General features: G+C 44.7%; 1 protein-coding gene across 2 annotated transcripts in view; it reads left to right on the top strand.

Moving 5' to 3' along the window:
• Positions 1-741: 741 nt before the first annotated feature.
• LOC119652347 (unconventional myosin heavy chain 6) overlaps positions 742-22,885 on the top strand; it is a 199,840-nt gene continuing 177,696 nt past the window's right edge. For both annotated transcript variants that reach the window (XM_038056375.1, XM_038056374.1), the window contains exon 1: positions 742-1,176. In XM_038056375.1, coding sequence (XP_037912303.1) covers positions 1,152-1,176 — 25 coding nt within the window. In that variant the 5' untranslated portion in view covers positions 742-1,151. The remainder of the gene's footprint in view (positions 1,177-22,885) is intronic.

Raw genomic sequence — 22,885 nt, 5'->3', positions numbered from 1 at the left:
TAATAATTTTCACTTCTACGCCGGATTTTCTGTCTAAGGTTATGGTCTTTAGGAAAGAACTCATTGAGATGATGAAGTTACAGATCAGCTCGAAATTCCAGACGCTATATTTTCTTCTACTTCCAAACTGTAGTTAGAATATAAACTCCTGATCTATAAGGTAGCCGGGATTGGGATTCAGCTCTGTCCCTGTCTGCTTGTCAAAAATCGAAATTTTGTAAATGATATAACTGAGATATCAACAACAGTTAATTCGGCTCCCCGGTGTGCTAGAAATTTTAATATTTATTGGCGACAGGAGATCTTACCCATCAAAGATAACAATTGAGGCTGAAAATGACTCATTAGTTAGCGAGAAACCTTCTGCAAAAGAGATATTTGTGGTATTTCAATGCGGTAAACTTCCATGACTGCTCGGTAAAACGGAATCTGGACTGGAAATTTGAGGACCACGAATAACTGTACAACCAATACTTTGCGAATGTAGCGCTCATGTTGGACAATAGCGTAAATTTGTCCAACAGAGACATCTACTCGAATTGATTGCTAGTCTCTAGCCCGGTAAACAAAACTCACACTATCTTGACCCAACGTCACGTTGACAACCGAACATGTGCGACTCGTTTTGTTTGAGAACAATTTCCCTTATCAGACTCTCTCTCTCTCCAGAGAGAGGGTGAATTTTCAGAGAAGGCATCTGCAAACTGCCTCTCTCTCTGGGCGCTCAGAGTTGAAATTCCATTCAAACAAAAATGAATAAACATTTCGCTGACTGAATGCCTTTTGCTTGTTTCTGTTCAACTTGGGTTGCTTGGAATCAGTTTCGTGAGGAACGCGTTCGTGTTGGGTTGTTGTTCGGTTTGCAGGTGCCGTTGCAAGACCACTTTCTTTGAGAGTTTATCCCAGGTTTTTGGTTCTCGGTTCTCTTGTTGTGCAAAAGTGGAAGTTGCACTTTTCGCAGCCAATTTAAATAGAATTTGCCAAACGGAAATGAATGAAAGTGTTGAGAAATTGAAGAGAAGTGTTGAAATCTAGTGGTTTTCAGTGAGATGCGGTGGTTGTGATTGAAAGAAAGTGCTTCTGGTCGCTAGAGAAAGGATTAACATTTCGGACCTAGGCGTTCGCCTACACTGTCCATCGCACAACAAAACATGGCTGTTCCTATCATATTCGGGGGTAAGTTGAAGGATATTCGCATGTTGGTCCTTTGGTTTGAATGAGTCAGGGGAGTCCTTTGTGTTAGGGTCTTATTTTCTTTCATAATTCTTGCACAAAGTGGCTGGGACGTCTGCAGGTTTCACTGCTGTGGAATATGCTGAAGGATAAAATTGGGAAAAATTGTTTGCTGTGAAAAACACACCCTTTAACCAACACACATGCAGGAGGCACGCGCTCCCTGTATGGCCTTTTCATAGACTTGCCAGTCGCCATCGATAAAGTGGAATCGTGAACGCGTGCTGTGTGGGTAGTGGTTGTTCTAGTATTTGCCCAGTGTTTGGATGATTCAGGGAGTAGGCCTGTAGGCCGAAGGAGAGCGAAAGGGATGAGGGATGAAGGGACGAGCCTGCTACAGTTGCAAGACAACCAGCTGCTTTCCCTGCCAGCTGAACACGCGTGATATGGCCGCTTCGTGCCGTCATCATCGTTATTATCGTCCTCGTCGTCCTTTTTCTCGAGCAGCCCTCCGAGAGTTGAGCGCGGTTGATTGCAAAGTTGCGGAACATGTTCGGCTCTGCGAGAGGGTACCTGCTGATACTTCGTGACATATCGGCACGGGTCCCTGTCGTATCGTTCATCCTAGTCACAGACATAGGCACAGGTCATTCCTTGCGCTCCAGTTCATTTTACTGGGAAGGGAAGCATTGGTCGTGTTTTCGTGAATGGGACCTACAGTTCCAATGTTGTTGCTGCAATCCTTTTGGGCTTTGTGACGTTACTGGGCTCCATTCATATGGTATAGATATGTATGCTGCCGAAATTCGAATCGTTCTATTGATTTTTTTTGAAAGGATAATTTGTCTGGGAGTGAGAGCTGGGGGAATGCCGCATTAAAAACAACAGGACAATGCTGGGATGAGAAGTGAACAGCAGGTAGCCTGTTGTCTTGCCTGTTTCTGAAGAGAGTCGGTTGAAGGTTTAGTCGACGGACTAATGATGTTTATTGTCTGAAAAAAGCTTCCTGTTCAGCATAAATGACACTGCACCACTTCCAGCTTCAACGGGCCACATACGGTCTGTGGACTGAGTGGTTGGCAGGGAAATTGGCTTTTGTTGACCTTTTGATCTGCAAATGGAGATTAGAGGGGCTGGGAAAGACGAAATCTTTGTGGAGAAAAGTGATTGAACCTTTGAATGCTCGGAACCAGTCCTACATATCCTGTGTGAATAAGGTCTTGTATGAGTTTTGTTTAATGGGGTGGAATGTATGCTTTGAGGCTAACATAATTATTTACAGTTCAATAGAGGAACCAATCTTCAAGTTGTGCACTTCGTGGGGCCATTAGATGATAGTGATTTTTCTGGCTTGAAGCTGGTCAAAACAAGAAAGTTTGAAAATTGGGTTCTGTATGTATACTTCGCTGCGATAAAAAGCTATTGGATTGGAACCCATTAAACCTTTCCTTAGGTACCATTATCGTCACATTTGACACATCACAAGTGACAAGCTTACATCAGTAGGACAGGCACAAAGATAAAAATAAATATCCATGACCAGGACTTTTGCTTAACCACTTAGACCAACATGATGTCAGATTTTCGCATCGAAGTTCTGATAACATCTTAAATATAGATAAAATTCGTGCTTCAGGGTAGGGATTTCCGTTAGTAGAGTTAGCCATGAATTCGGAGCAACGAGATCGAGAGTCTTGTGTTTAACACCAACTCGACCACCGTCATTTAATTATTAGGGTCGCAGCCAAACAAATACAGTGGTCCCTCCTTACCGCAGTAGTTTGCCAGTTTATTGGTTTCTCCTGGTGGGAACTCAAAGTTATTTTCTGGAAAGTAGTCCGATTTCACAACTCCTTAGCATACGATTTCGCCTAAGTTGCCTGGACCATTACTAGGTCTCCAAACCCCGAGAGACAACATAGGCTTTAGATTGGGATTTAGGGATTATGAAAGCTCTTGGTTTTTTACAAATGTATCCCAAATCATTTGCATAAATAATCCTATCAGAAAACGGATCTGCAGGGTATATCCTGGATTATTGAGTCAGCACTATTCCAATGTTGTTTTTGGTAGTTGAGTGGTGGAAGTTTGTTTGAGAAATTCTAGTGCTGGGCATTCACTTCATCATATTAGACCATGCCTGGTGGATCACGTTTCAAATCTAGCTAGTGGTAGCAGGCTAGATGCAGGACATCAGCCAAAATGAATGTAGGAACGAATGCTGACCATATTCTTCCCTAATGCCCTGTTCCCAGCGAGGGACCAAATTTTCCCAGCGAGGGACCAAACTTTCTTGTTGCCTCACTGATTTTTAAGGTTTTGCTTCCAAAATAGCAAGCTCCAGCCCGAGGTATATAAGCCAAGACTTGATCGTCCGTAATGCCTCGTTCGCGTACTTCGTCGGGTTGATTGGATGCTATAACCACTCCAACGTCAACTGCGAATCCGACGACAACGGCTTGTTTAGCTACTGGAAGCCGTAAAACGCCATTATACATTAAGTTCCATAGCAGAGGGCCCAGACCCCTGCGAAACTCCGACCGTTATTACATACATTTTCGACCCTTCTTCTGGCTAGCTCAAAAACCAGTTTGGTAGCGTCAACCGGTGACCTAGCTTTCCGGAACCGCCACTATCAATTAATGGATATAGCCAGTTATAGATTATCCGCTCGAAAACCTTACCTATTATACTCAGGAGATAGATAGGTCTATAGGATGCTGGCTCACCTATCGGTTTACCTGTGTTCGGGATCAATGCAAGCTTTTGTATTTTCTACTCTGTGGGGCAGGATTAGTCTTTTAGGCAGTCTGTAAATGCTTGGTGCCGTTCTCATTGCCAGTTTCAGCGCCCTTGTATTCCAGACCCTTTTCACTGCGTCCAAGACTTCGTCTGTGGTTATTGGAGGGATGTTTTCCACGTTCATTAGTATCATTGGGAATATTATTCCGGGATGTTGGGGGAACGATGTCGAAACTATTATATCTTCCACAATAATTTAGGGCATATAACAGGAGGGGACCTTTTGCATTTTATTGCCGACGTAACTGACTTGTACGCTCCTTCCCATGGATTTGAGTCTGCCTCATCACAGAGTCGCTTGAAGCAACAATTTTTACTTTCCGTGATGGTCCACTGAAACTTTTTGTGTGCGTGTCTATATTCGAGGTATCTTTGTTCATACTCTGGCTTGTTTCTTCGGCGTTGACTCCGCCTTCTGGCCCACAAGCACTCCGTAAGTCACTTCGCTATTTCAGCGTTCCACCAGTAGTTAGAGTTGCGCTTCCGAGACTGTGTACGTCATGGCATAGAAGCGTCACATGCTCGGTATATCTTTTGGGACAGCTGCGATGCTTTTTCTATGGCTGTTTCAGTAAACTCGGTGTTCTAGCCAACCTGATGGCCAACCTGTTTCTGGTTTCTTCAAGTGAGGATTTATTGCTCTGGGTCCATCAATCAATAGTAATATAAGTCGCCTGGTGGTGGTTATGCGTGTGTTCTTCGCTAGCATGCCAGTGTAGACGCTTGACCAGCGAATTACTCACGAAAGTAAGATCTACAACAGAGCCTAGCCCTACGCGCCTAAAACTGTTTACGCTTTCGATGTTAGCCAGGGTGAAGGCTCACTCCATTGCCTAAGCGTTGAACTCGCCGGCAATAATTCTGGGGTTGCGGTCTTTGGTGTCTCTCGCCAGTCTATCTAGCATGCCGCAATGCCCTTGTATTGTCATACTTGGGGCGGCATGACAGCTGTAAATTTAGAGGTCATCGATCTTAATCCTTACAAAATCAAGTTTGCGGTGCTTTATTGCTTGCCGTAAGGCTCGATTACCGCAAGCCCACACCGTAGCCTTTCCACTTATATCGTGGGCGGCTTGGCAGTGGTTAGATTCTGCTGGATGACTCTCATTTATGTAGGATACTTAAAGTGATTCTGTAGGCTGGACACCTGGTACTGTCTGTTATATGGTTGCAATCGTGACCTTTGGTTTCCATGGATAGAAGGCAGTGAGGGTTTTACTGCAGTCCGACACAGTTTAGGTTTATCAGCGGTGCTAGTCCAATCCTTCGCCATATGTCCGAATCCTAGGTATTTTAAACACTTGTTTAGTGGAATTTGCTCGCGTAGCCTGCACAGAACCCAACCGATGAGGATTTTACCCGCAGACAGTGCTTTTGTAGCTAAGGTCACAAATATAGCTAGGGTCGCTGTCTGCGTTGGGCTGTCCGCTCTCCTTAGGAGACAAGGACAAGAAGCGCGTGTTCAGATGATGAGGACGGTTGGCGAACTGGATGTTGGGAAGTGTGGAAAGGACCTAATATTCCTCTTAAACATTTTGCCGGAGGAAGGAAGGATGGACATAGGCCTGTAGCTATCGTAATTAAGAGAGCTTTTATCTTTTGGGGATGGGAGTTATATGAGTACTCTTCCAATTAGTGGGAGAAAGGGGCTTGACACCATCAAACATGATTCTAAACAGATACAACTACTTTATCCAGGATATTTAACATCAGGAAGTCCAATTCCGAGCCAATGTGAAGACTACTGTTTGGTATCATTTGAGGTACTAGACCATCCTACTGGGATTTGACCTTGCATTCGAGTTATTGATTATTGGTGTTATGATCACGCACTCTTTTGCATGCTCTCGAAAATTCGCGGCAAGCTTCACAAGTCGCTTGATCTTTCGGAGCCACAGTTCGATAATACCAGCACAACAAATAAATACCCACAGGAGGCAACTACAAACGAATTAACTGTTCTTGGTGGGACAGAATATTTACACTTATAAGTTTCCCCGCCCATTCTTAGGCCTTAGTTTGCTCCATATTCTTAGGTCTGTCTGTTTTCTGAAGTTGGAAAGGTTCAGGACCTACTGCTGGTTCCTGCTATGTAAGTTATGTAAGATCTTACTCGCTAAAACCACCTCTTCCTTTTTTGTTTTCTTTGAAATTCTTTTCGGCTATTAAGTGCCTTACCGCGACGGCCTCCAATTTTATTCAGTGCGCAGTAAAACTTAGGCAATGCAATATAGCATGCTTCACATTCGTCGTGACCAAATCAATGGAGGTAGGCATGATAACCTCCATGTCCACTCAAGAAAAGAACTGTGTTAGCTCGTGGTTTAATTCACCGTGGCTTTGTCCACTCCGTCTTCCAATGTCTGGAATAATGTAGTTGCAGTTTATGACTAGTCCTATTTCTTTTGTCTCTCTGCGTTAGATTCCGACCTTGTCAGATGTCGTCAAAATGAGTTCATCACATGCACGACACATAACACCAGAGTAAATGCACAATATTTTTCAGGCCCAAGTGATCGAAGAATGTGGAATATGTGCAATGTTTTTCTTCCACCATACCAATTCAAGCAATGCGACGGGAGACGAATTTGCTGTGTGTTGTCTTCTCGCCTTCACCGAACGCATCTGATCCTTGATCGCGTGATGCAGATTATTTCGTTAATTAACTTTCTCCATTAGATTCTGGATCATTGATCCCAGCCCTGTGAACGCGTTAACCTCATCTTGGGAAGTAACTCCACTATTGTGACTCCTTTGGGTCTAATATCGCGATTTTCAGTCGAATTCGCTTTCAGTGATCGCGTTTAGCACATCGTCTAAAGGGATCATACGCGCTAAAAGATACCAACGGCGACTCCCAACTGATCATTTTGCTAGTGGAAAACCTATCAGCTTCCTCCATTGTTTACAGTAAACTAATTTAAAAACAAATTTAAAATACTTTTTAAAATCTTATTTGCTTTGAGTGGGAATAGAACTCGAGTCTTCTTTATCAACCTCATTATATGGAATGTAAAATATTTCTGTGTTCTAGGGTGTCCCTAGGCAGATACACTGGCGCTAAGGTGCGTACCACGCGCTCTATCTTTTGTAGTCGGTCCGCCTGCTTATCACACTTACTTTTCTCAAAAACTGTTATGTCGATTGGCAGGAAATTTGGTGGAAAGGTGGAAACTGTGAACGCCCACTCTACAGTATGTAACATCTTCCTTCAATGACATTAAAGGGGTTGCAACAGGCTGCCCTGTGAGTTGGGGCTCAAAAATACATTCAAAAATAGACTCACCCGCTTGTCGTAAGAGACAGCCATTTGTGGGCCAGCAACCTACAAATTTTGACAATTTATTGCGACCAAAAATGTCATCAAAGTCTTGGATATAGACTGACCTCACGGAAACGACCTTTGGCTAATGAAAAAGGACTATGATTGGCTTCTAGAATCTGCACACGCTCCTCGATAATCGTAGCGAGGATCCTCAGAATGCTCGCTTTCTCCAACTTGAGCGGGAATTCCAGCGATATAAACTGGAAATTCTGGGACTAAGTGAAATAAGATCGTGGAACTCTGGAGAGTACTCCTCTACCCCTTGCCACAATAATGGCAATGCGGTTTTGTACTCTGGAAAGCCAGGTGGTAGCAGACGTGAACCCGAAGTCGGATGGCTTCTGACGGTTACCGCAAGGCGCGCTCTCTCTGGGAACTGGTTTCGGTGCGGGGTACGGAGTATCACAATTGTACAATGGCACACACCAAGGGAGAGTTATATATGGCGGAGAAGGATGCTTTCTACGTGCAATTAAACGCGGTTCAGGGGAGGATTCCTAAAGGTGACATTGTAAGCTTGATGGGTAGTCTGAATGCCGAGGTGGGACCTTACAACAACTTGCTCGGACACGTGGTGGGTAAACACAGTTTTGGCAAACGCAACGATAATGCGATGTTCGTGCATTTCTGGGACTTCCACCGACTCGTAGTTGGTGGCGCATTGTTCGAGTACAGAGCCTGCAAAAGGTCAGTTAGGTATCAACTGACCAACTCCATATGAGCAATCAGATCGACTACTTCGTGGTCAGCAGTAGATTTTGGTGTTGTCTCCTGGAGGTTGGTAACAAGAGAGGCGCCGACATTGGCCTCGAAAGGGATCGCCATCTGATGGTCGCTTACGTTCGCTTGCGTGCACCAGCAGGGTTGGGGAGCTGCGATCTCCTAAACTCAACATCGACCGCTCGTATGAGTCAGCTGTCGCTCGACAGTGAGAGAGTTATCTTGCTGATGGACCGGCAGATCTACTGAATAACGCGCCTATCGATGACGATTTGGCGGCCATCAAAAATGTTCTTTTTCGAGTGTTACACAGGTCGTCGACCACGTCTCGAAGTGGCATCAAAAGAGCTGGCTGACTGTGATCGATGAGCGGAACTGACCGCTGCGAGTGGTGGCGGGCGGGACGCGCTCGAACTCCGATACCGAGCAAAATCCCCAGAAGTTCAGTGTAGTGAGCCGTCACAGTAGAGAATTTATTATTGCGCTGGTCAGGAAAGCGGAAGATGCAGCAGATCGCAATAATTTCAGAAGTGTATGCCGCATCATGAGAGAGATTGCATGTGGTCGCAAATTTTTCGATGGTTCTGTAAAGGACGTCAACGGTCGACTTCTTATCCACGACAATGAACAACTCAAGAGGTGGAAAGAACACTTCACCAAGGTCCTTATTCGTATTATATCCGGTGAGGTTCCCCTCCTCGTGGACAAAATGGGTAGCCATCGTAAAATGCTGATATGGACTGTTCCTCCAAGCAAAGGAGACCAATGTACTTAAACGGAGTAAAGCCGCTGGTCTCGATGATCTTCCTGTAGAGTTATTGATCGCATACCTGAAGTTACTGCAGATTGGCTGCTTCCACTCCTATGGAAATCTTGGGAATCTGAGACCTTTCCCAGAGAGTGGAAGAAGGGGATGTTCGTCAAGATTCCAAAAACAAAGGCACATATTTTGAGTGTGACAATCGGAGGAGTGTCTGCGTGCTCCCTTCCGTCGCAAAAATAATGACTAAAATAATCCTAAAACGCATCAAACGAGATCTCGAAGGCTTGAGCGACAGAGAGCAGGCTGGTTTCCACTTCAGATCCTCCTGTATTGAGCACATCAACACCCTACGGATAATTTTGGAACAGTGCGCGGAATTTGGATATTCGCTGCACCTGTTCCTCATCGATTTCGAGAAAGCTTTCGATAGCGTGAACAGGGAGTGTATTTGGAATTCCCTACGTAGCAGGGACATCCCGTAGGAACTAATGATTGCGCAAAATATCACGTGCTACACCTAGGGAAAATCTCGGAGAATTTTGAGGTCACAGCGGAGTCCGCTAGGGTTGCATCCCTTCACTAATATTATTTCTTCTTTTAATCGGTGACATTCTTCATGCTTCCTAGTCCAGAGGAGGTGGCGGAATTCAATGGACAATGACATCTTTCCTCGAACACCTCGTCTACGCTTTTGACACCTGTTTGTTCTCTCACCTCTGTCACCGGGTCACGGATCTTGGCCAAATGGCTTTGGATTTGGAAAGAAAGCTCTCCCTATCTGCATTAATGAACAGAGCGTCGAAGATGTCGATCAATTTATATATCTAGGAACCGTGATTTCTGCCAACGGCGGCACCGAATTAGATGTTGCCCGACGCATTAACAGCGCTAGATCCGCTTTCGCTGCCCTGTCTAAAATCTGGAAATGCCGTTATCTTAACACCAAGATCAAGTTGAGACTGTTCTGTGCTAGCGTTTTTTCTGTGTTGCTAAATAGCGAGTAGCACATGGAGAGTGAACTCTATTCCAAGCATTCGTCAATACCTGTCTGCGTCGTATCATCGGAGCATGCTGACCTGACCCTATCTCCAACGAAGAACTTAGTCGGTGCCCAGGCTTGGCACTCGTATGCGATGTGATAGGAAGATGGATGTGACAGTGGATAAGTCACACAATAAGGAGGGGCGACAATTGCATTGTGGGATATGTCATGCAGTGGAATTCGCTCTCCCAAGATGGCCGACGAGTGGGTCGCCCCAAGGGCACTTGGCGCAGAACAGTAGCGAAGGAGTGCGAGCTTTTCGGGATTTTATGCGGGGAGCTGAAGGGCATTTTAGGTAACTGCGAGCGGTGGTGCGTGGTACACTGCCTAGGGAGGATGGAAATTATTCTGAAAATGACCTGAACCACTGTGTCTCAGGAGTAGTGAGCGTTAAGTTTAGCACAAGCTGTTTTGCTGTCTGAAAAGGTGGCAATTGGGTTTTCCGAATGAGGTTGTACGCTGAGGATAGCCATACGGGTCCTCGTTAAGGAGTTTGGATTTATCCTAGCTGCGAATGTTTGGGAGCGATCGAAGTTAATGAAGGCACAGGTGGCGTTACTTTCCGTTTTGGAATCATCTGTGTAGATGATACTGGAGTTTTCTTTTCCGAAGGTTTCTGATAGTAGTAGTAGTAGTAAGTTTGAACATTTTCAGGTGTTTCTGTGGTGGGGAGGAGGTTGCTATCAACTGCTAGGTTATTGGGTTTTGTGGGTTGGGAAGGAAGGGTATTTGGTCGATGGGATCTTCAAATCTAAGTCTGACTTTGCAATGGATCAGGCTGATATAGCCTGGATTTGATAAGATATAACTTGGCGCTGGTGTAGTGGGAACTCGTAGGCAAGCGCGTAGCCGACATGGTTGAGTGCGGATCTGAAGAGACCAAGAATGCGTTTTATTTGGACACGATGGAGAGCTTTGACTTTGTTTAGAGTGTAATTGGAGATGTTGAGATTTAGAGGTGTGGAGTATACTGTTTTCCATCTATAATATTAAGTGCTCGGAACATGGTGAGGCCTTTTTGAGGGTGAAGGTTGGAGTTGAAGTTTATAAGAGATTGGCCAATTTTTTGCTCAGGGTGGACTCAAGTAGTTTCTGGAAGTAGTGTGGGTTTGTGATTAGAGTGTTGGTGACTTTGACACTGAGATATTTGAAGTGGATCTCGTTTTGTATGGGTTGTTGATCAATTGCTAGTTGGATGGAGTGCTTTCGAGTCCGGTTGAAGACAGTTAATTTGGATTTGGCTGGGTTGAAATTCAACTTCAAATCCTTAGCGATTGCCGTGAATTTGTAAAGAAGAAGCTCCAGATTGCGTACAGCGGACGGGGTTTTTTTGACATATGACAGAAGAAGACAGTCGTCTGCGAATTGGAAGAGGTAATTTTGACTGTTTGTTATAGGGTGAAAGGCTGCCGTGTATATATTGAAGAGAGTAGGGCTTAAACAGCTTCCTTGTGGGAGACAGTTGTGAACCACGGTTTCTGCGCCATTTATTGACATGGTCCTGTGTAAAAGGAAGTTTGTTGTCCAGTTGTATATGTCCGGGGGAGTATACAGTGTGGCCAGGGATGGTTTTGAGAGATTTGAAATGCTTTATGGTGTTTGTTAAGTTGTTGGGGCAGTCTGCAGTGGATTCATTTTTTTCGGAATACATAGGAGTGGAGTGGAGGAATGCATAGGAGTGGAGTGGAATGTTGTCCGATAACCTGAGTGGCTAGAGAATAAGGTTGTCGTACGAAAGTTCGCGGTTCAAATTTCACTGGTGGCAGTAGGATTTGTATCGTGATTTGACGTCGGATACCAGTCGACTCAACTGTGAATGAGTACCTGAGTCAAATCAGAGTAATAATCTCGGGCGTGCGTTACGATCTTAAAATGAAGTGCTCTAACATACTTCAAGGACCTGATCCAATATGGATTGTTGCGCCAACGATTATTATATTAAGATGGCCGACGAGTGGGTCGCCTCAAGGGCACTTGGCGCAGAACAGTAGCGGAGACGTGCGAGCTTTTCCGGATTTCGTGCGGGGAGCTGAAGGACATTTCAGGTAACTGCAAGCCGTGCGTGTGGATGTAATTGACGCGCTATACTCCACCAAGGGGTGACAGCCAACCATATAACTAAGTTCTCGTTGTTTTTTATATAAAAGTGCAACTTTATTGTGAAAAAATATTTACACAAAAATCATTCAAAGTATTGCCAACCGCCAACTTTTTGCCAATTTTCTGGAAGAGCTCGAAAACCGTTACGATAAAAGTCTTCGTCTCTTTATGCCTTGCATGCATCTGCTTTTAGCACATTGCTCGGCTCAGTTGTATCAATTAAGATCGATACCGTCTCCGATGGTTTTAATAGATATCACCGGCCTAGTCCCACGAAACACACAGCATAACTTTCATAGCGTGTAAATTAGGCCGAACCGACATCGTAGAGGCATGACCCAGCAGTCCCCACGATTTTTTTTTCTTTGGTTCCTTCAATGAACTTATTTTTTATCATCCGTCAAGATGTGATGAAAAAAGCCTTTCCTTTTTTTGCTGAAGCAGTTGCTCATGGGGGAAGAAAATTCTCGACATCCCCTGGTTTCATATCATAAGGAATCCAAGCTCCTTGTTTTTGAACCATTTCCACCGTTTTACCCTAGACCAGCATTTCCGTAAACTTTTTGTGACTATCGATGCACTTCAGCCGCCATTTTCTTTGAATGAAATAAGAAAAGTAACACTTCCCGCAAATGACGATTATTTGAGACAAAATCAGACATTTTCACCCAACTAAAAGCATATGACGCCACAATGAAATCATTAAGTTGGTAAAGTGGTTTGTTTACCATATGTCTCAGCTTGGTTCATGACGTTTTATATGTGTCAAAATCGACCAACACTTATCGCTGGAGCCCTCTATTTGCAAACAGTGGGAACTTAGTTGCACACCTAATAGTATGTTACTACATTTTGGGCAGTTTAGTCAAAATCATCTTTTGGAACCTTATATTGGACAACTTTGGACTACTTGTTTGACTTAGGGTGGGATATTATCTGTCATGCAGCTCTTGAGACGAGACGTTAGAAACAGAGTTGGCAGAAATTTAAGGTACCAAAGGGGCTGTAGTACTCCAAAGAAGCTATAAGGAGAGTTCCATCTGTAAAAAGTCGATTAACTTAGCTAACAATGGTACTTGATTCGCCTTTAGATATTGAAATGGAAATATGCTGTAGATGCTAGTAAACCCTCTAAGCAATCTAGCCATAGTTTGATACCACGTATGCATACCGGACTATACGACTCGACTCTTTCATTACAAAGTATCTTCCGTATAAAGACTCCATTCATTATCGCACTCCCCCTTGAAATTGCATATCTTGGCATTATTATGGATACAATCATCTTTCTAATACTGTGCAATCATGACGGTGAATCACACGCATACTATCCGCGAGAGAATATCTTGAGTCTAGGAAATTACAATGAGTAATATCCAAGACGTTCGTCACCGTAGACGCTTATGTTGTCAGAAGAGACAAGTCTTCGGATGTAGGTCTCACGGAATCCCGACAATGATGAAATCAAAGCATAAGATTTTTATCTGTTGAGTTTTTTTTGCCATACTTTACATATTCGCCGACCAGATACGTAGTCATACTAAAGATACAGATGAAAACGTAGAGGCGCTTCGTGGGCATGGCATCACATCGCTTCTTGCCTATTATCATGGAAAAGTCTTTGACTTTGTGCATGCTTTGAGTGGCAAGGCAACATCTTGCCAAGATGCTGAACCACTTGAAATGAACTTCTCCTAAGCCTGCTTCCGAGTATCTTTATGTATATCATCCATAACTGTGTAACGCCACAATGCTGATGTTCCTCGAGCCACTGGCTAAAGACTGCAGAGCCAAGGAGGAAAGAGTTACTGGCATGTTGCTTTGCACTACACTTTTCTGGACCATAAGTGTAATGTAGGCGTATCGAGTCACATTAGATACTGTATAAATACAAATATAAATCTAAGAAGTTTTTTTTTCTATTTATTACGTTAACGAGTAAACAGTGGGTGCTGTTGTGGCTTCGAGTACTCTAGACGACTTTCTTCGAGATCTCTTCAAACAAGACGACAACCAGTCGACCCGCATCAATCAATTATTGGCCTCAACTCAATTGAATATCTATTAACTTGATGGTGACTAGGATATCTGAGATGGAAGCAAGATAGTTGGTTAGATACGATTGCATAATGCACGCAGATAGATATCGAGAGAAAGTGACGCTTGTTTGAATGAGAATAGGGAAATAAAGGAGCACGGACCTAAATGAAAATGAATGATTGCGTTACCATTAATATAAATAGAATATTAAAGATAACTAATGGAGAGGGAATAGTGAAAGATTGACTGTGACAACATACTTGTTCCCTATTGTAGATTCAATGAAATATCGATTATTCATCAGTCAATATTAGATCACTCGATGTCACGATTGTAGGTTGAATAATGATGTTGGGAAGACCACATTGAGGCATTGCGGGTACAACTTTAGGTTGTAATCTTTAAAATGACAGAGTTTCGGAAGGATATGTTGGCTCTTACCCCCACTCCCTTGGTGCATATTTAGCACTAAGCCACCATATGGAAGTCTCATCATCTGGGTCTTCGATTACATTGTTGAATTGGGGGCAATCTAGGAAAATATCAAGTACAAACTTAAACGAAAAACTTCCAGTAGCTTCTGGCATGCTCCCAAGGGATGTGGTCAGGTGGTGGTTTACCTCTCCAGGTCGATATAGAGAAGGAGCCCGCTACCACATTGCCCTTTGGCGTTCTCCTAGTATATTGAGCACTTGCCATGTAGAATTGTTCCTTCCGGTCTCATCGTAGTAAAGTATTTCCTTCGAAAGAAGATCGATTGCGACCACTATCCTTATAACGTGGAGCGCCTCCTATTACATGGTTCTGAAGACGCAGCAGGCTCTTAGCACGATTAAACGGTATGCTAAGTTCACCTACTTACGGTTTTTTGCCATGGGTGGATGGAAATTGGATGTAGAGTTGAAATATTCGTTGCATTAATTCTAGTTAAGGTTTTGTGTTTACACTGTTGGTTTTTGTGTGTAAACACAAAACCTTATTAAAATCGGTTTACTGTCTGTCTGCCTGTCCGTCTGTCTGTCTTTTTTTTTTTTTTGAGGAAGTGGAAATCTTCAAAAGACACTGGTCTGGACACACCAGAGTGTGGGATTTTTACCCACTAAAACCACCCCCGACTCCCTCCCTGCCCCGCGGAACCACCATTAGGTATTACATCACGGGGTGGAGGCAGCTCACTCTAGCTTAATCCCATTTCTTCTATACGCGGCGCACGTGACCGCGCTTTTCTCCTTTCTTCTGCCTTTCGCAATTTATCTTGAATAGATGCGACCATGGCGTTGACCGCATCCCAATTCTCTTGATGTGCTAGCATTTTCGGCACCAGATTTTCTGGTACCAGCACTTCTTCTAGAGTCTCCTCTATATTCCTCCTTTCTTCCACAAATCTCGGACAGTGGAAGAATACATGCTCTGGGTCCTCTGGGACTCCATCACAATTTGGACAGTCGGGTGAGGTCTCCAATTTAAACCTGTGAAGGTATTGGAGATATCCTCCATGTCCCGTGAGAAACTGGGTGAGATTATAATTAATCTCACCGTGTCGTCTCTCCAACCACTCCTTGATGGCAGGAATGAGCCTGTGAGTCCACCGACCCTTTCCCGAGCGTTCCCACCGCTCTTGCCATCTATTTATGGATCTCTCCCTCTCAGCGTTCTTCGTCTGCGATAAGGGAGAGATTGGCTTCGCATGGTATATATTCGCCATATCATCTGCCAAGATGTTAATCGGCATCATTCCGGAGATGACGAATGCTGCATCATCTGAGACAGTTCTGAAGGCAGAGCATACCCTCAGGGCTGTCCTCCTGTAGACTGCATTCAGTTTGCTAGTGTTAACTGACATCCGCAATGCCTCGCTCCAAACTGGGGTCGCATAGAGCATGATTGAGATCACCACCCTGGCTATAAGCAACCTAGAGGTATGCCTTGGCCCTCCCACGTTCGGCATCATCCTCGACAGGGCCATACTAGCAGTGGATGATTTATCACAAACATACTGTACGTGTTGCTTATAGCTGAGCTTCCTGTCTATCACCACCCCCAAGTATTTGATGGTCGGCTTGGAAGTGATGATGTGATTCCCGCGTCTAACACAGGCGTAATTTCTCTTCCGGCGTTTCGTGATGAGGACCGCTTCTGTTTTTTCCTCCGCAAGCGTCAAACCAGAGCTCTCCAACCAGCATTTGACAACACTGATTGCCTCACTTGAGTATAACTCAGCATCTTCAAGATGCTTTGCGACAACAACCAGTGCTATGTCGTCAGCGTAACTCACCACTGTGGGTTCCTCCGGAAGGGGAAGATTAAGAACATCGTTGTACATGATGTTCCACAGTAGTGGGCCTAATACGGAGCCCTGTGGGACACCCGCGGAAACAACATACACCTAAGGTCCGTCATCAGTGTCATACCAAAGCCTCCCTTCAGTTAAGTAACTACCGACGGTAGCAACGAGATAGGCGGGAATACCAACCTTCGCTAGAGATTTGCGGATTAGATTCCAATTGGCCGAATTGAATGCATTTTTCACGTCCAGGGTTACTACCACGGAATATTTGCTGGTACTACCCTTTCCGTGAATTGCATCTTCGACCAGGCCAGTAACCAATTTGATGGCATCAATGGTTGATCTGGCTTTTCGGGGCCCATACTGCCGATCTGAAAGGCCGCCTTGGTTCTCAACAACCGGGAGTAATCTATTATAGATTACCCGCTCCAACATTTTCCCCACCGTGTCCAAAAGACATATGGGTCGGTATGACGATAGTTCACCTGGAGGTTTACCAGGCTTAGGCAGAAGTACCAACTTCTGTTGCTTCCAAGCCGCCGGAAATATTCCTTCGGACATGCACGCTTCGAACAACTCAGCGAACATGTCCGGCCTGGATTTCACGGCAAGCTTAAGGGCCTTATTCGGTACTCCGTCCAGGCCCGGCGCTTTATTGTCTCCTATTCTACCGCAGATCTCCAGCAGTTCGTCTCTGGTGACTGGAGGAATTGCCGTCACATTCAGAGGTGGTTGGAATATGTCAGTGCTCTCCTCTTGCTGGGGGAATAACCCCTGGATGATTTTCAGCAAGAGGGTGGGACACGTGGTCTGCGGAGAGGAGCGGCCTCTGAATCGTCCCATCACTATTCTATAAGCACTCCCTCACGGGTTTATGTCCGCTTCTGAGTAGAGCTCCTTAAAGCATTTCGCCTTGCTTCGCTGGATGGCGAGCTTGAGGGTTTTGCGGGCTGCCTTATAGGCGCACTCTTTCTGCCCCTGATCGACTCTACCTACCGCCCTCTGAGCCGCTCTTCTGCCTCGGTGGCAGGCTGATCGAAGACCGGTCAGTTCATCATTCCACCAGTAGTTTGGTCTTCTACTGGGGAATGAGCACCTCCTAGGCATAGACGCGTCACATGCTTTGGCGATGCATTGAGCCAGATGGACGGCTCTTTCCGTAGAGGCGCCTGCTTTATCAGGTTGATCTAACCACACCTGTATGAAGGTTTGCTCATCCAAAGATTTTGCAGACCAGGCTGAAACCTTTTTCGGTTTCGGGCATGATAGCTTTTTGCCCTGTTCCTCGACACATGTCTCAAAGAAGATTGCCTGGTGATCGCTGTGGGTGTAGCGTTTGCTGACGCACCAGAATATACCGCGCGCCAGGGAAGGGCTGATAAAGGTCAGGTCTACAACCGAGCCTGACCCCTCTTTCTGAAAGGTGTTTACAGCACCTTCATTAGCCAAAACCATGTCCATCTGCGCAAAAGCCTCTAATAGACTGCGCCCCTCTGTCTGTCTGTCTGACTGTCTGTCTGTGTGTCTGTCCGTCACACGCATTTTTCTCGGAGACGGTTATAGCGATTGACACCAAATTTGGTACAAAGGTGGGAACTGTGAACGCTCATGCATATAGTGAGTTACATCCTTTTACGACTAATTTAAGGGGGGAGGGGGTCCCGATACATGCAAAAGGGGGGTGTCAATTTTTTTTTCATCAAATATAGTCATATGGGGTATCAAATTAAAGGTCTCGGTTAGTACTTTTCGAAGCCTGTCTTAATTTTGACTTTTGTTGAAAAGGTGGGGAGTGCGGGAGGTTGAAATTGGTCATTTTTTTAACGAAGCCATTCTCAGGAACTACAAAACCGAAAAATCTGAAAAAAAAAAATCCGGGGGCTGCCACTATATAGTGCCTAGGCTCCGAAATACCCTCCATACCGATACCTGTTCAAATAAAGTTAATAATTGACAGGAAACCCCACCTTAAGTTCACCCTAGAATCACAAAATTGCAACAATGCGGAGAACAATCAGGTCGCATCTGACTAAAGTGGTGACCCGAAGAACTCGCCCGATTGGAACAAGGAAAAAAGGCAGGTTTGTGCGGAAATTTGCAACTGCGCCGATTGTGTCCAGGTAGAGCGAGGCATCCCAGCCAGGGCCGACATTGTCACAGGGCGAGTTTCGGGCTGTTTTTTGTGAGCCTGTTTTCGTTGCGCAGCTGGCGTATGGTAGCTAAACCTTGCCCCATAAGGAACCAGGCGCGGCGCTAATTTCCGGGACGTGACCGCCCCGTAATTGATTTCTGCCGAGGTCGTCCCGTATCAGCGCAGACTGGTAAAACCGTGCCGTTTATTTCGCTGGGAAAGACGCGAAAAATTCTGTTGGCTTTTGTGTGCCCCCAATGTCTAATGATAAAATCATTCACCAGACAGTTGAGCCGCAAGCTTCTAACAAGGGAAGCCGACTTCGACGATGTCGCTGCAGGGAGCCGGAGCCGCCGTCAAGTATCAATCGCAGGCTTAGGAGCCCCAACCTCAAAAAAAAAAAAAGAAAAACGCTGACACTGCAAGCCGCCGCAAAAAAAATTTAAGTTTTGAGTACTTATTATCATTATCCGAGTTATCACAATCTCGGCAGATGCCGGATTTTACCTAACACTAGCACTAAGTGTCAAGCATTTAGGCTCGGACGATGCTACTTACTTAAAAACTAAAGGGGCACTGGTGAAGCAGACTGTGCGAAAGTCCCAGGACATCAAGGGAAGCTGTGAGGGATTTAGGTACAATACCTGTAGCTGACAATATTATGGGAACTACAACCATCTATTGAGGTTCAACGTAATGACGGCAAACCATTTTCTAAGGGCTACCACCTCTCGAATTACGTACCACTTCTGTGGCGTTGGCTATAAAATCAGTTTAGCGAATACCGAACTTCTGCTCCAATAGGTCATCCCTATATGCAGTTGTAGGAAAAAGTATGTTATAAATGACACTCTCCAGTATGTGTCTTCCCTATTGCGTTGCAAAGTGAGATAGATCGCATATAATGATGAGTTTCCTGGTTTTTGATTGAGCTTTGGTAATAAAGAACCTTGGCCTCTTTCATCGAGCGGTCAAAGTTACTTTGAATGAATTAGGAGGCTTGGTCTTGCCAGCGAGTTTTAAGACAATGCTAAGAATAGCATCTGAATTTAATTCAACTGTAAATCTCCACGAGTTCCGTTTCATTTTCTGCGACTATTTCTCTGCTTCTGCATTTAGGGTCACTTAGCGCTGCCTGAATATGAGGCATTTTCCTCTACATTTCGTGGACCTTTAGGCCTGTCAAACACCAGACCCATCGCTCGAGGGACACCTGTTCTCTGAGTTGGTAAATATTTTTACTTTTTCCATCACTGGCAGTTTGTGTGCTTTTTTGACAGCGCACTAATGACTGAAGTTTTCGTCACTCCATATGTCTTTTTGACGAATTTTGCAATCCAAGCAGTTCAAACTCTCTTTACCTCTGATTTGAGAATGATGGGGTCCTAAGTCCGCATTAACTTAATGCTAGACCGGACCAAATGGGGAGCAACTTACTCCTTCTTTCCTGGTCCACGGACCCCTCGCTTAGGGCCTGCACCCTAACTTTTCAAAAAAGCCGCCATCGCTTGCTTTTTTCTCTTTACCTCATCAAAGTTTGTATATTGAATGATGACCTCATGTCTTATGGCCGAATTTTCAAAAGAAGTTTTCCGCCGTCTTGCCGGAGTCTTCTTGAGGTTCACTACCAACTATACTTTTTGGGAAGATTTGATTGATGTCCAGTTCAAGGTACATTAGTTTCGAACCGGTTTAATTATCCAAAGAGTGTCGGCGTATTTCTTATCACCTTGTCTGGAGATAACGATCAATTCGAGCCGTATTTTCACATGTTATCATTATTTTTACTTTGGAGTATCCATGCTTTGCACGTTTCTCTGTAATTCTTCTTCTTTGCAGTCTTTGCTTCTTTCTCAACGATGTAACTCTTTTTTTGACTACCTTCAATCCATTTAGTTACTACAAATGGCGCCCAACGTGGGACCCAAAGTTTCTTAGATTCAAGCCTAACATTTTCGAAATTTCAGGTTCCTTGAATCCGTGGAAAGGCTCACCACTTCTTTTTGTTCCCGCCTAGGCTCCACGTACATTTGACTTCATTTTTCTAATTTTAGGTTTCACTCCTTTCCTCGTAGAAGCAAGTGGTCCTAAGCATCAATTTTCCTTCCCATCTTGTTGAGTAGAGCTTCTTGCCCTAGGTGATTGGCTTCCAAGAAGAGTTTTGCGAAAGTTTCACAGGGAGTCGACAATTTAGGCAGGGAGGAGTCCTTGATATATCGTTGAACTGATATTTTGATTGATTTTGGACTTTTTAGTTAGTCGTTGAGTTGTTAATTTTTCTCACTTTTTTTTTATTTTATCGCTATTTTGGACGACGTAATGGATTGAGTTTTGGTTGGATTTTTGGTATTTCATTTTTCTTCTCTCCCTTCTGAACTTCCCGTCTGATCGTTCCTTTTGGACCCTGACCTGTTACATATTTCTTTCTATTTAATATACACTCACTTGATCTTGGAATCAAAATGTCAGATAGCGGACACGATTCTGAATTTAATGCCGACGAACGAGGGGGGTTGGGTAACGACCCATTATCAGGAGGCGTGGGGGAAGCAGCGCTGGATTTCGACCACCCTCGAAGACAACGCCTATCCGTCGATAGACGACACCCAACAGGGACCTTCTAGCACAGTAACGCATGTTAGAAGACCATATGACGTGACGTTGAAATTGTCGTCGGGGTCGTATCGAGAAGCGAGGTTGATGTCGAGGCTGACTCTGCTTGTAAAGGGACAGCGCTCTTCCACGCTTAAAAATCTTCCGAGGTGGGATGGATCTCTAGCTTCTATGTCACTTTCGTGGCCGTTACCCTCATTAACTCTTCCTGCCATTTTATCTGGTCGCGCTCTTGAAGCCTAAGATATGATATGATCAAAGGATCACTGCCAATAAATAAGGTCTTTTTTAGTGACGAATCCTTGACCAATTCCACTCTACTGGAGAACTTTCCTTTGTTGTTCGAGTGCGCCTATATACTGTATACCGGAGACGAGGCGGATGGGTGCTGGGAGTATCGGCAAGTTAATTCAGACGCTCGGTTGACGGATATGTGGGACGTTCTCCGGAATCAATTTCGGGATCGTCTGCTAGACATTGATCTCTGGGAGCGGATCCAAAACTGGATCGAAAACGACCGAGAATACTTCGCAGAGTTTTATAAAGATATCCGACGTTTGGTGTCCAGACTGCAGCAATCGCCCCAGGAAGCTGCTCTGGTTGAGATTCTCCGATGCAGCTTGAGACCTGAAATCATACGGGCGATTTTCCCCATCCATATAACTACCATTGAAAGACAATTATATTTTAAGTTTCGTTTGAGCATGATACACGCTCTTCTTTTTTCCACAAGAAGAATTCCAAATTACCTGAATATTTCCTCTTTGTAGACCGCGAATCTGCCGCTGGTACACCTAAGGTAGTGCTTTTCCAATGTTATCCTTTATACTTGCCCTTGCAATTACTGCAGATATAGTTTTTGCATGGCGAAGGTTGGTCTGGGCTATTTTAGTGATGACAATTGGGCTCGATTAGTACTTGGAGCTTTACTCCTATGCCTTTCTCCGACATGACACTTCCTTGTGTTTCGCTACCCGACTTAAATCTTAGCAGATTTAGCTCTTCCACCTCGTCCTCTTTTATGGGCAACAGATCCACTTCCTTGTTAGGTCCTGCCCTTTCAACCTTCGGAAATCTCGGTGGGCTTTTTACCCAATGCGTCCTCTGAAGTATCCTTCTTTGGTTTCTTCCTGTGTATGTGTACAGGTATGCTATTGAATCCGTAACTGATGAGGCAGTTACAACTTTTAATTGTCTTCAATGTTCTGAGCGGGTTAGAGATCGTGAGGAGTTTCGTCCTCTTCCTGGGTGTTTAGGGTGATGAAGAGGCGCAGAAGTTTCCCCGTCTCAATCGCTACGACTTTGGGAAGGTAGATAGTCATCATGAGTGTCCCCGGTATATCATCAGCAGCACATGTCGATAGTTTCGCTCCTTTTCATCCTGGCAATTTGGCGATTATAGTCGTAAGCATGTCATCCGTCGTGTGGTCTACCATTATAACATCCGACTTAACGCGTGTGCCGGTGAAGACGAGTTCTATATTTCATCCCTCATACATCTCCATGATTATGAGATTCTCAATTATTGTCTGCTCCTCAAGGCTCTGGAAATACTTTCAGTAGTATGGTCAGTCGAATGCTCTTTACCTTATAAGCATAGCTAATGGCGTGTCCCCTGACTTCCCTGGGATTTCCCCTCTCTTGGGCTTGCGGGTTGATCTCCGCTGCTCCTCGCCTTCTTAGTTCCGATACTGGAGGTTTAGACCTGTCCTGAGTCTTCTTAAGCGTCTCTTCTGGTTTAGCACAGATACCATTTAGCACCTGTGCCACTGAGACCTGTCTCCTTCCTGATGTTTGATATGCTGACCTCAGACTTTATTAGTTGTGGTCTGCGCAGTAAGTCAACATTGACTCTTCCTGATAGGCCAGTTTGAGTGAAGTACCGGGAC

Source organism: Hermetia illucens, chromosome 3, assembly GCF_905115235.1.
Source record: "Hermetia illucens chromosome 3, iHerIll2.2.curated.20191125, whole genome shotgun sequence".
Lineage (NCBI taxonomy): Eukaryota > Metazoa > Arthropoda > Insecta > Diptera > Stratiomyidae > Hermetia > Hermetia illucens.
The sequence above is the reverse complement of the archived record's forward strand: the minus strand, read 5'-3'. Positions and strand labels throughout refer to the sequence as shown.